The 13,651-nt window shown below is 44.1% G+C and overlaps 1 protein-coding gene across 4 annotated transcripts in view; it reads right to left on the reverse strand.

Annotated features, from left to right (window-relative positions):
- The window catches only part of LOC120035090 (catenin alpha-2), a 671,205-nt gene that overhangs the window by 554,724 nt on the left and 102,830 nt on the right, over positions 1-13,651 (reverse strand). For all 4 annotated transcript variants that reach the window (XM_038981862.1, XM_038981861.1, XM_038981863.1 and 1 more), the window contains exon 3: positions 426-592. In XM_038981862.1, coding sequence (XP_038837790.1) covers positions 426-592 — 167 coding nt within the window. The remainder of the gene's footprint in view (positions 1-425; positions 593-13,651) is intronic.

The following is a 13,651-nucleotide window of genomic DNA, read 5'->3' on the forward strand; positions in this document are numbered from 1 at the left end:
CTCTGTGGCGCGTTTAAAGATATGCAGACTAACCGGCAGCGACTTCAAACAGCCTTCTTAAAGGCCACCGTCGTTCACAGCGTATGAATAAAAGTTAAGAGGATACTCGAGAGTAACTTTGTCAGACTTTGTATGATAGGGTCCTAGACCAAGGTTTGTACTCAGATGCATAAGTTCCACCGTAGTTGCTTCATCAAACCATTGGAAGCATGGGGTGACGACGCACAAACTTCACTATCACTTCAGAATCAATCCCATGGGATGGGGTGCATCTCAATCTCAATAGTCTAGTGTTGTCCATTCCGGACGAGACAAGGGGCGGATGCCACTTAAGGCAATTGAGATGTGTCCCTTGTATCAGTGAAGAAGAGCAAAAGGACATAGTGACATAGTTATAGAGTAGTCGTAGACGATGAGTTACTTACGATTTTCAGGTGGGCCAGCAACCTCATGACATCGGCCATGTCGGCGAGGATGAGCAGGCGGGTGACGGCGGAGAGCAGGGCGCGGGCAGCCCTCACCATGGTGCCGCGCTTCACCGAGGAGCAAGGGTCGTCAGCAAACTCCTGGGAGGCCACGCGCATTGAATCACCTGCAGAGGGGGATTAGAGTTACACAGAGAGTGAGAGTGAGAGTGAGAGTGAGAGTGAGAGTGAGAGAGAGAGAGAGGTGTGGCTGAGGTTGGAGGTTCAACGCTCGGCACTTATTTAAACTCTTTACCTAAACCTTAACCCTCACCTTAATCAAGTTCTTTGTGTTTTAACAACCCTAATCCTCATCTACTTTCACTTCCCACAGGGTTTACCATGTTTTTTGAATGACAACCTCATCTCTGTACCCACACATAAATCTGTAAGGTCCCTCAGTCGAGCAGTGAATTTCAAACACAGATTCAACCACAAAGACCAGGGAGGTTTTCCAATGCCTCGCAAAGAAGGGCACCTATTGGTAGCAGACATTGAATATCCATTTGAGCACGGTGAAGTTATTCATTACACGTTGGATGGTGTATCAATACACCCAGTCACTGCAAAGATGCAGGTATCCTTCCTAACTCAATTACCGGAGAGGAAGGAAACTTCTCAGGCTAATGGTGACTTTGCAACAGTTAATTGCTGTGATAGGAGAAAATTGAGGATGGATCAACAACATTGCAGTTACTCCACAATACTAACGTAATTGACAGAGTGAAAAGCAGGAAGCCTGCACAGAATACAAATATTCCAAAACATGCAACCTGTTTGCAACAAGGCATTAGGCATTAAGGTGAAACAGCAAAAAAATGTGGCAAAGGAAATAACGTTATGGCCTGAATACAAAGCTTTATGTTCGGGGCAAATCCAACCCAACACGTCACTGAGTACCACTCTTCATATTTTCAAGTATGGTGGTGGCTGCATCATGTTATGGGTATGCTTGAGTTTTTTAAATGATGGTTGTTTGACTGCGAGCATTTGATTAAATGCACGCAGCATCACAACTTGAGGTCTCTGAAACATACTGTGAGTAGCAGCGCATTTATGAGCCCATCCGATACAGATTAGGGGAGACGGGGGCTATTCCGGGGATATAGGCTACTGAATATAACCTATTCAGTTAGAATGGCTATTGCGCTGTTTCCTCCCGCATGTTGTTGGAAGACCAATGCAAAAGTAATATGAGGATTGGGACACACAAGTGATACTTCATAATAATCATAAATGGATTTAACAGTTTGGTGAGCATTTTTTTGTCAAATAAACAAATGACTTGCATGGACACGTGGTTATGTTTTGTAATTTTAGTTTGTTTGGCATTTTGCAATGTGCTTCTAACTATTGACTCAGGGGGTTGAATACTTATCGAATTAAGATATATTACTCTTTCATTTTTCATACATTTTGTCTAGTGACAATTAAATCAATTTTAAAATCACTTTGTAACAATCAAAATGTTGAAAAATTAAAGGGGTGTGAATACTTTCTGAAGGCACTGTATTCCCATGTGCATGTATCTACACCAGTATTTACTTGTTGTATTGCACATGTTTAGCATTAAGTGTAGACTTCCTAGCCTGAACTTCTCTCCGTGTGTGCAGTGTCTCGCAATCTTAATCTACATTACATCAACGCGGTAGGAAACCAGGAAACCATTTTGTTTCTTCCTGAGTGGTGGAGGTGAGCTGAAAAGATCCCTGTTTGAGCCCTGTGGTGGTGGTTGCATAGCAGTAACCTCCTCCTGCATGGCCCACACAACCACAGGAGGCCGGAGGTGGTAGTGACGTATCCCAGGAAACCATGTGGAATCCATAGAGAGAACAGAGAGCAGAGCAGAAGGAGTTGTGTTTGTGTGTTCCCGTTATCACACTTTATCTGTACATCGTATATATCTGCCTTAGAGAACAAGTATTCATTATGACAGTTAAAATGCAAACCATCTTGGTTCATGTAAGGGAAAGCCATAGTATAGTCCTAGACAGAGTGCAGTTATTTCTGCTGGCACTAGTGGTATATCCCACAGTGGCTCCCATGTAAACCCCAGTCTGTGGATCAAGAGAAGTAATTAGGAGTCACCTCAGACTAGCCTGATCCTAGATCTGTTTGTGCTGTCTTGCCAACTCTAATTGTCATTGTGACACCAGCACAAACAGATATGGGAACAGTCTAACCTCAGACAGAGCCGAGCTTGTCTCACTAGGGAATGCTCTCTCTGTCTGAGGCCTTCTCATTCATAAACCACAGACTGATTACACTGACTGAAGCCCAAGGGGGGCATCAGTGGCTTATGTCACCTGATGAAAAGTACAGATAAATCCATAGATCATACACAGAGAGGCAGGCACACACACAGTGTGTGTGTGTGTGTGTGTGTGTGTGTGTGTGTGTGTGTGTGTGTGTGTGTGTGTGTGTGTGTGTGTGTGTGTGTGTGTGTGTGTGTGTGTGTGTGTGTGTGTGTGTGTGTGTGTGTGTGTGTGTGTGTGTGTACGTGTGTGCGTGTCTGACAGTTTGATGGGCTTAGTGAATCCCTGCAGTCTGAAATCAGCTTCCATAATTTAATCAGGAGGAGATGAGAGGCGATAGAGGAGACGATTGGACGATAGGACTCAGAGGGTTATAGACAAGATTATAGGTTTGATGGGGGCTCGGGCTGCTCACTGTTAAAATAACCTTCAGCTTAAAGGGTTTATTGGCAAGGACATCTCTTTCCACACAGTACTCCTGCTGGCTCCTGATCCATTTGCCAGTCGGAATGAGAACGGTAACTATCTTTTCACTTTTTCTCCAGACGCAAAACAAATAAAATGCCACTATGATCTTCAGGCAGCGGGAACCTAAAATGGGTGAACTGGATGTGGGCTTTCAGTTTAAAAGCTTCACGTATGGTAGTTCTTGACGCTGTTCCTCGTGACTATATAACTTAAAAAGACACGAACAAACGTACACTCAACGTAGTGGTTGATCCTTCAATAAAGGACTGTTACTGTCATGAATTAGTCATCGAATAGAGAATCAGACACCATTTACAACTCTAATCTCCCAAAATAGTGCTCCGTCAGTGTCAGCAATATCCTCTCTCACTGACCGCATCCCAAATGGCACTCTATACCCTTTATAGTGCACTACTTTTCACTCGGGCACATTTGGGACGCAAACACCCTGCTGTAGTCTATACCTTATAATGGCACTTAACGCGATGTGGATTGTGGAGATTTCTGTTCCCCCCACTGGGGTGTGACTGGATCTACTGTCCTGTCCTATAGCTCAAGGTCAGATAGCTAGTTCTTCCTGGTCCCATTGGCAGCCAGGGATTCAGTCTGATTGATTTGTTTCCTCATGAGGAGAAAGCTTTCCCACTAACAGTGAAAGGTCAAGTGTGAACACACATAAATATTCAAGGCACACACGCACACATACAGTTGAGGTCGGAAGTTTACATACACTTAGGTTGGAGTCATTAAAACTAGTTTTTCAACCATTCCACAAATTTCTCATTAACAAACTATAGTTTTGGCAAGTCGGTTAGGACATCTACTTTGTGCATGACACAAGTCATTTTTCCAACAATTGTTTACAGACAGATTATTTCACTTATAATTCACTGTATCACAATTCCAGTGGGTCAGAAGTTTACATGCACTAAGTTGACTGTGCCTTTAAACAGCTTGGAACATTCCAGAAAATGATGTCATGGCTTTAGAAGCTTCTGATAGGCTAATTGACATCATTTGAGTCAATTGGAGGTGTACCTGTAGATGTATTTCAAGGCCTACCTTCAAACTCAGTGCCTCTTTGCTTGACATCATGGGAAAATCAAAAGAAATCAGCCAAGACCTTAGAAAACAAATTGTAGACCTCCACAAGTCTGGTTCATCCTTGGGAGCAATTTCCAAATGCCTGAAGGTACCACGTTCATCTGTACAAACAATAGTATGGAAGTATAAACACCATGGGACCACGCAGCCATCATACCGCTCAGGAAGGAGACACGTTCTGTCTCCTAGAGATGATCGTACGTTGGTGCGAAAAGTACAAATCAATCCCAGAACAACAGCAAAGGAACTTGTGAAGATGCTGGAGGAAACAGGCACAAAAGTATCTATATCCACAGTAAAACGAGTCCTATATCGACATAACCTGAAAGGCCGCTCAGCTAGGAAGAAGCCACTGCTCCAAAACCGCCATAAAATAGCCAGACTACGGTTTGCAACTGCACACGGGGACAAAGATCGGACTTTTTGGAGAAATGTCCTCTGGTCTGATGAAACCAAAATAGAACTGTTTGGCCATAATGACCATCGTTATGTTTGGAGGAAAAAGGGGGAGGCTTGCAAGCCGAAGAACACCATCCCAACCGTGAAGCAAGGGGGTGGCAGCATCATGTTGTGGGGGTGCTTTGCTGCAGGAGGGACTGGTGCACTTCACAAAATAGATGGCATCATGAGGTAGCATCTCAAGACATCAGCCAGGAAGTTTCAAGCTTGGTCGCAAATGGGTCTTCCAAATGGACAATGACCCCAAGAATACTTCCAAAGTTGTGGCAAAATGGCTTAACCTGTTGGGGATGAGGGCGCTGTTTAGGCTATTTATGCTAATTGGGTACTTTTTTTAAACGGCTTCCCACAAAATCCTTGATCGTACAATATGCATATTATTATTATTATTGGATAGAAAACAGTCTATAGTTTCTATAGGAGTTGAAATTTTGTCTCTAAGTGGAACAGAGCCCATTCTACAGCAATTTCCCTGACATGGATTCAGATTTCAGAAATGTTGGCCACTGTTCTGAAGTCAGTTAAAAAGGCACTGATTTTGCTATGACTATACGGACACTTCTTACGTCTGCCCCTGGATGCCTTTACGTGATGACGATTCCAATGGGGTCGATTGCGCGTTCACAGGCCCTACAAATGAAAAAACCCTGAAGCTAGTCATTCTTTTGGAGCTGCGTCATGCGCCTAGAGGACACCGGCCCGCACCTTTTCCAAGCATTAGTGAAGGGGGTAATATTACTCGGGTCATGTTTCTACTCGTTATGGGAGTTAAAAACATCATAAGGTAGTTAATTTAAAGCGTTTTATAGCAATTTATATCCGTTTAGTGCGATTTTGGGACATTTATTTTTGCAACGATGTGAATAGTTGGGCACGCTTTTCAGTTCATCCCGAACGCCGTTGGCATTTCCACATGGCAAGAGGACAGCTTTCCACCAAAAGACGATTTCTCCCAAGAAAGGATCCTTTGCCCAAGATACTGATGGAAGAACAGCTCAAAGTAGGACATTTTTATTATGATAAATCGTGTTTCTGTCGAAACATTTTAGTGGCTTAGGACGCCATGTTTTTTGACGTAGCTTCGCTTGGCGCAAACTGTATTGAAAAGTAAGGATAAATTAAAAAATGTAATAACGCAATTGTATTAAGAATTAAATTGTCTATCAATCCCTGTCCACCCTATATTTTTTAGTCACGTTTATGAGTATTTATGTATAAGAGTAGATCACTGTCTAAGTGGCGCAAGGAAATTTTCTGACCAGCTGAGCTAAATTTCACATTGTATAACCATGATTTTGGTGGCTAAATATAAACATTTGCGATCAAACTGTATATGCATGTTGTAATGTGATGTTACAGGAGTGTCATCGGAAGAATTCTGAGAAGGTTAGTGAAAAAATTAATATCTTTTGGCGATGTTGACTTTTATCGCTCACTTTGGCTAGAATCAATGCTGGGCTGCTATGTGGTATGTGCTATGCTAATATAACGATTTATTGTGTTTTCGCTGTAAGACACTTAGAAAATCTGAAATATTGTCTGTATTCACAGGATCTGTGTCTTTCGATTCGTGTATGCTGTGTATTTTTACGAAATGTTTGATGATTAGTAAGTAGGTAAACACGTTGCTCTAAGTAGTTTTTCTATTCCATTTGTGACGGTGGGTGCAATTGTAACCTATGCCATCTACCTGAAATATGCACTTTTTTCTAACAAAACCTATCCCATACCATAAATATGTTATCAGACTGTCATCTAATGAGTTTTTTTGTTGGTTAGGGGCTATAAATATCTTAGTTTAGCCGAATTGGTGATGGCTACTGGTGTTGGTGGACAAATAAAAGATGGTGGATTATGCTAATGTGTTTTTAGGTAATAGATGTACATCTTTACATATTGTGTCTTCCCTGTAAAACATTTTAAAAATCGGACATGTTGACTGGATTCACAAGATCTGTGTCTTTCATTAGCTGTATTGGACTTTAATGTGTGAAAGTTAAATATTTTAAAAAAATATTTTTTTTGAATTTCGCGGCACTGGTTTTTCAGTGGGGGGGGGGGGGAGTGCCGCTAGCGGCACACTCATCCTAGAAAGGTTAAGGACAACAAAGTCAAGGTATTAGAGTGGCCATCACAAAGCCCTGACCTCAATCTTATAGAACATCTGTGTATTCAGAACTGAAAAAGTGTGTGCGAGCAAGGAGGCCTACAAACCTGACTCAGTTCCACCAGCTCTGTCAGGAGGAATGGGCCAAAATTCACCCAATTTATTGTGGGAAGCTTGTGGAAGGCTACCCAAAACATTTGACCCAAGTTGAACAATTTAAAGGCAATGCTACCAAATACGAATTGAGTGTATGTAAACTTCTGACCCACTGGGAATGTGATGAAAGAAATAAAAGCTGAAATAAATCATTCTCTCTACTATTATTCTGACATTTCACATTCTTAAAATAAAGTGGTGATCCTAACTGACGTAAAACAGGGATTTTTTACTGGGATTAAATGTCAGGAATTGTGAAAAACTGAGTTCAAATGTATTTGGCTAAGGTGTATGTAAACTTCCAACTTCAACTGTAAGTGTTCAGACCCTTTGCTATGAGACTCGAAATTGTAGAGTGCAATGCAAAAATGTTCAGATCCCTTGGGTTTCTTCACATTTTATTGTTACAAAATGTTATTAAAATGTATTTCATTGTCATTTGATGTCAACAAAGTGGAATAATTTGTGAGTCTTATTGAGTAAGTCTTTAAGAGATTTGCACACCTGGATTGTGAAATATTGCCCGTTATTATTTACAAAATTCTTCAAGCTCTGTCAAGATGTTCGAGATCAGAAATGGCAGAAACGTTTAAGTCTTGCCATAGATTTTCGAGAAGATTTAAGTCAAATCTGTAACTAGGCCACTCAGGAACATTCACCGTCTTCTTGGTAAGCAACTCCAGTGTAGATTTGGCCTTGAGTTGTAGGTTATTGTGCTGCTGAAAGGTGAATTCCACTCCCAGTCTCTGGTGTAAAGAAGACAAGCAGATTTTGCTTCAGCCTGTTTTACACCAGCGACTGGGAGAGCCTGTGCTTAGCTCTATTCCATTTTTTTCATCCTACAAAACTCACTAGTCCTTGCCGATGACAAGCATACCCATAACACGATGCAGCCACCACCATGCTTGAAAATATTAAGAGTGTTACTCAGTGATGTGTTGTGTTGGATTTGCCCCAAACATAAGGATTTGCATTTAGGCCAGAAAGTGTATTCCTTTGCTGTGTTTTATTTGCAGTAATACTTTTATGCCAAGATGTGTCACGTTCTGACCTTTATTTTCCTTTGTTTTGTCTTTAGTTAGTATGGTCAGGGCGTGAGTTGGGGTGGGCAGTTCTATGTTGTCTGTTTCTATGTGGGGTTTTCTAGTTTGGCCTGATATGGTTCTCAATCAGAGGCAGGTGTTTTGTGTTGTCTCTGATTGGGAACCATATTTAGGTAGTCTGTTTTGTATTGTGGGTTGTGGGTTATTGTCTATGTCTTTGTGAAAGTTGCCTGTATCTGCACTTTTCATATATAGCTTCACGTTCGTTCGTTTTGTTGTTTTTGTAAGTTTGTTTAGTGTTCTTCGTCTTCGTTATAATAAATAGAGAAGATGTATTCAAACCACGCTGCGCTTTGGTTCGATCCTTACTCCTCCTCAGACGAGGAGGATTACGACGAACGTGACAAGATGCATGTTTGGGAATATTTTTTGCAGTCTTCTTTTTACTCTGTCATTCAGATCATTATTGTGAAGTCACTGCAATGTTGTTGATCCATCCTCAGTTTTCTCCCATCACAGCCATTGACCTCTGTAACTGTTTTGAAATCACTAATGACCTCATGGTAACATCCCTGAGCAGTTTCATTCCTGTCCTGCAGCTCAGATCAGGATAACTGTAACTTTGATGTGTCTGGGTGGTTGAATACATAAACCACAGCTTAATTATAAACTTTGCCATGCTTATAGAGATATCCAATGTCTGATGTGTTATTGTTACCAATCTACCAATCATTGCCCTTCTTAATGAGGCTTTCGAAAAGCTCCCTGGTGTTTGTAGTTGACAATCTTCCACTTTGACATTACAGGAGTATTATGTGTAGATTGCTTACAAAAAAAAGACAATTAAATCCATTTGAATCCCACTTTGTAACACAATAAAATGGTAAGAAATCCACACACACACACATACATGCATACACACAAATGCACGCGCAAACACACACACACACACACACACACACACACACACACACACACACACACACACACACACACACACACACACACACACACACACACACACACACACACGTGGGACACACACACTTACACACACACACGTGGGACACCCACACACACTCATTCACATGTTAAACACACACAGACACACACACAACCCACACTCTCTGGCTCGTCTGTCCTCTCCCTCCTTCGCTGTTTCTCCACGTCAGTGTTCCTTCAATTCCATTTCTCTCATTCACACTCTTCCTCCCTCACTCATGGCTTAACAAGGGCACAAGTGGAAACTTTGATCAAAGCTCAGTGAGGAATTGCACGGCCATGTGTGCCACTGATCCATGTCATGTATCTGGAATGGCTCCGCGCCAACAGTGTCAAGCCTGTCTGCAGTGCACACTATGAAATGTGAGTAAACTGTAGAGGTGAGAGCCGGATGGATGATGAATGTGTGTGCAACAGCTGCCGGTGGTAAGCCACCACTTCTCTTTCTGCTGATCTGAGTATTGAACATGCAGTACAATCCAATTCCGAGCACAGGAAAACATCACCTTCGAGCCAGGGCTCATTGAACTCCATTCAGCCGCTGAAGGGGACTTGACTTGCAGGCAGGAAAACAACTATAAGTGACTTTATAGACGGCATTTGCCATCCTGAAAAGAACCGTTCCCAAGACGATAGATAACAGAGCACTATTTGATGAGGCGTAGTGTTACACATTGGAGATCGGCGAGGGTTGTATTGGGCCACAGGCTTTCGGCGTGACCTGTTTACAAATGATGGAATCACGGCCCTTCAACAAGCCGCTATAGCCTATATGGTGTTCCGACACTGCGGAGGCGGAGGTGCTACCGCCCACGGACAATCAAAGCATTAATGTTGCGCGACTGTGGAGTAAACATCTCAGGATCGTTACATTCTCCAAAGCCAGGGCCAGGGCCCGAGCTTAATGGGTATCAATCAGAGGAATGTACGACTCTTTCCCTCTCTTACACAAATACACACAGGCACACACACACCCTGTCTCCTTCTGCTTCTAATCCATCAAGAGAGAGGGAACGTTTGATCGCCCCATTACTCTGACCCACAGAGCGCTTAACCACTGGGAAATTAGATTTTGGATTTTGGGATTCGGAAAGCCAAACGACAGTCTACGCTCGGTAAAACGTTCCCCAAAACTTTAGTGTGATTTGGAGGGTTTGTGTCTGCACATGATGAGTCATTGTACTTCAATTCCAAACACTTTAAATTAAATCAAACACCAAAACAAAGCAATACAGTATTTCCTCGGATAGAAAAGTCAGCAGTCATGCTTGGCTTGGGTAAGTTTGTAATGGGGCCACGGATGCGTGTGTGAAATGGTTGGTCGGCAATAGAGGCAAGGCTACAACTACGGTGGTGCATTTCTTGTATATTTCCTGCTTATTCCCTCCTGATTTTGAAAATCTTTCAACATGAATTTCTGGAAAGCCTGTGAATTTTGAGAAAGTTACCGGAATTTTGCAACCAATGGTCATGTATAGAATCTGATTTGCATAGAACGGAGGGGGGTTTCGACTAGACCAGCTTGGACAAATCCAGCACCACTCAAATGAGACCCAGGGGGAGGCGATAGAGGGTGCAAGAGCAAATTAAAAATATATTGTTTTCACCTCTGGGCTTCAAACCCACTTTCAAATAACTCATATTTACTCTTTGCTGTTTACTGTCTTTTGAAGGGCAGATGAGGAAAATGCCACTTTGTTTCAAGGGCGCCGGACCAAACCATTAACTAGTGAACATTTTGGATTGGATGTTATTGGGTCTGGCCAGGGCAAAGTATTGAGCCAATTAAACCAATTAAGATGTTTCCCAAATGGCACCCTATTCCCTATATAGTGCACTACTTTTGACCAGGTACTGAACTTGGTTCCATTTGGGAAGCATCCTCTATCTTCTTGAAGGTCAAATTATACAGCAGTTTGTAACAGATAATTAAAGAGCAGCAGTAAAATAACAATAGCGAGGCTATATACAGGGGGTACCGGTACAGAGTCAATATGCGGGGGCACCAGTTAGTCGATGTAATTGAGGTAATATGTACATGTAGGTAGAGTTAAAGTGACTATGCATAGATAATAAACAGAGAGTAGCATCAGCGTAAAAGAGGGGGGGTGCAATGCAAATAGTCTGGGAAGCCATTTGATTAGCTGTTCAGAAGTCCCATGGCTTGGGGGCAGAAGCTGTTAAGAAGTCTAGACTTGGCGCTCCGGTACCGCTTGCCATGCGGTAGCAGAGAGAACAGTCTATGACTAGGGTGGTTGGAGTCTTTGACAATTTCTAGGGCCTTCCTCTGACACCGCCTAGTATAGAGGTCCTGGATTGCAGGAAGCTTGGCCCCAGTGATGTACTGGGCCATACTTTCTGTAGTGCCTTGCGGTTGGAGGCTAAGCAGTTGCCATACCAGGCAGTGATGCAAACAGTCAGGATGCTCTCGATGGTGCAGCTGTAGAACTTTTTGAGGATCTGAGGACCCATGCCAAATCTTTTCAGTCTCCTGAGGGGTAATAGGCTTTGTCATGCCCTCTTCATGAATGTCTTGGTGTGTTTGGACCATGATAGTTTGTTGGTGATATGGACACCAAGGAACTTGAAGCTCTCAACCTGCTCCACTACAGCCCTGTTGAGGAAAATGGGGGTGTACTAGGTCCTCATTTTCCTGTAGATCCACAATCATCTCCTTTGTCTTGCTCACATTGAGGGAGAGGTTGTTGTCCTGGCACCACACGGCCAGGTCTCAGACCTCCTCCCTATAGGCTGTCTCATCGTTGTCGGTGATCAGGGATACCACCATTGTGTCAGCGGCAAACTTAATGATGGTGTTGGAGTCGTGCCTGGCCATGCAGTCATGAGTGAACAGGGAGTACAGTAGGGGACTGAGCTTGCACCCCTGAGGGGCCCCCGTGTTGAGGATCAGCGTGGCGGATGTGTTGTTACCTACCCTTACCACATGGGGGCGGCCCGTCAGAAAGTCCAGGATCCAGTTGCAGAGGGAGGTGTTTAGTCCCAGGGTCCTTAGCTTAGTGATCAGCTTTGAGGGCACTATGGTGTTGAACGCTGAGCTGTAGTCAATGAATATCATTCTAACATTGTCACGTTCTTTCAAAATCGAACCCAGAAGCAGACCAGGACAAGGAGAGTAGGAAGAAGGTGAGTATTTATTTACAAGTGAATATGAAGGTGTAGAAATATCCAGGTAGCGTAACGGGCAGCGGTGGTGAGTTGATGGGAGTGAATAGGTGGGTCCAAAGGAGTAGCGGAAGCCTCCGACGACCAGGCAGGAATGGGGTAAGTGATCCGGGTGAATAACTGAAGACAGAACAAACGGGGTTAAGTTTAAGGCAAGCAAGACGTACAAAACAACAAAACAAATACTATCAAGCTGGAGGCTGATACGCTGGCACAACATACTGTTTATGGCTAACGATCCGGCAGGGAATGGATGTCAGGTCCGGGCTTATGAAGAGGAGAGATGATGATCAGGACCAGGTGCACAGATAGCTGATGGGATACAGGTGCGGGTAATCTGAGATCTCCCAACTAGCTAAAACGCCCGGCAACCAGACAGGGTGCGTTCCAGGACACCGGAAAAACACTCCAGAACAGAACACAGGCAAAAACCAGACTCAGGAAACGGGATTCGTGACAGTACCCCCCCTCCGACGAACGCCACCGGGCGGACTACCCGGAGCGCCAGGGTGGAGGCGGTAGAAGTCACGAAGCAGGTCAGCGTCAAGGATCTGACGCCGAGGAATCCAACTCCTCTCCTCTGGACCATATCCTTCCCAATCCACTAGATACTGGAACCCTCGACCCCGCCGTCTTGAGTCCATGATGCGGCGCACCGTGTAGACAGGACCACCTCCGATCATCCGAGGAGGAGGGGGCAACAGAGGACTGAGGTGAACCGGCTTGAGGCAGGAGACATGAAAGGTGGGATGTACTCTAAGTGTTGCAGGCAACTTGAGTCGGACCACCACCGGATTAATGATTCTCTCCACTACAAACGGACCAATGAACTTCGGTGACAGTTTCCTCGACTCAGTCCGTAGAGGAAGATCCCGTGTAGCTAACCAAACCTTATCTCCGACCGTATAAGCGGGGGCAGGAATACGGCGACGATTCGCCTGGATCTGATACCGGTCAGAAACTCTAAGGAGAGCCTTCCTGGCCCGATGCCAGGTCCGGTGGCAACGACGAATGTGGGTCTGGACGGAGGGGACCGAGAGATCCCTCTCCTGAGAAGGAAACAAGGGAGGTTGGTAACCGTACAGGCACTGGAAGGGAGACATCCCAGTAGCAGATGAAGGGAGAGTATTATGGGCATACTCGACCCAGGGTAATTGAGAGGACCAAGAGGTGGGATCAGAGGAAACAAGACAGCGCAGCGTGGACTCCATCTTCTGGTTGGCTCTCTCCGCCTGACCATTAGATTGGGGGTGAAATCCAGAAGTGAGACTGACTGTAGCTCCAATGGCCAAACAGAAGGATCTCCAGACAGCAGAGGTAAACTGAGGACCACGGTCAGAAACAATGTCACAGGGCAACCCGTGGACCCTGAAAACCTCCCTAACCAGGATCTCGGACGTCTCAGTGGCA

Source organism: Salvelinus namaycush, chromosome 42, assembly GCF_016432855.1.
Source record: "Salvelinus namaycush isolate Seneca chromosome 42, SaNama_1.0, whole genome shotgun sequence".
In the NCBI taxonomy this organism is placed as follows: domain Eukaryota; kingdom Metazoa; phylum Chordata; class Actinopteri; order Salmoniformes; family Salmonidae; genus Salvelinus; species Salvelinus namaycush.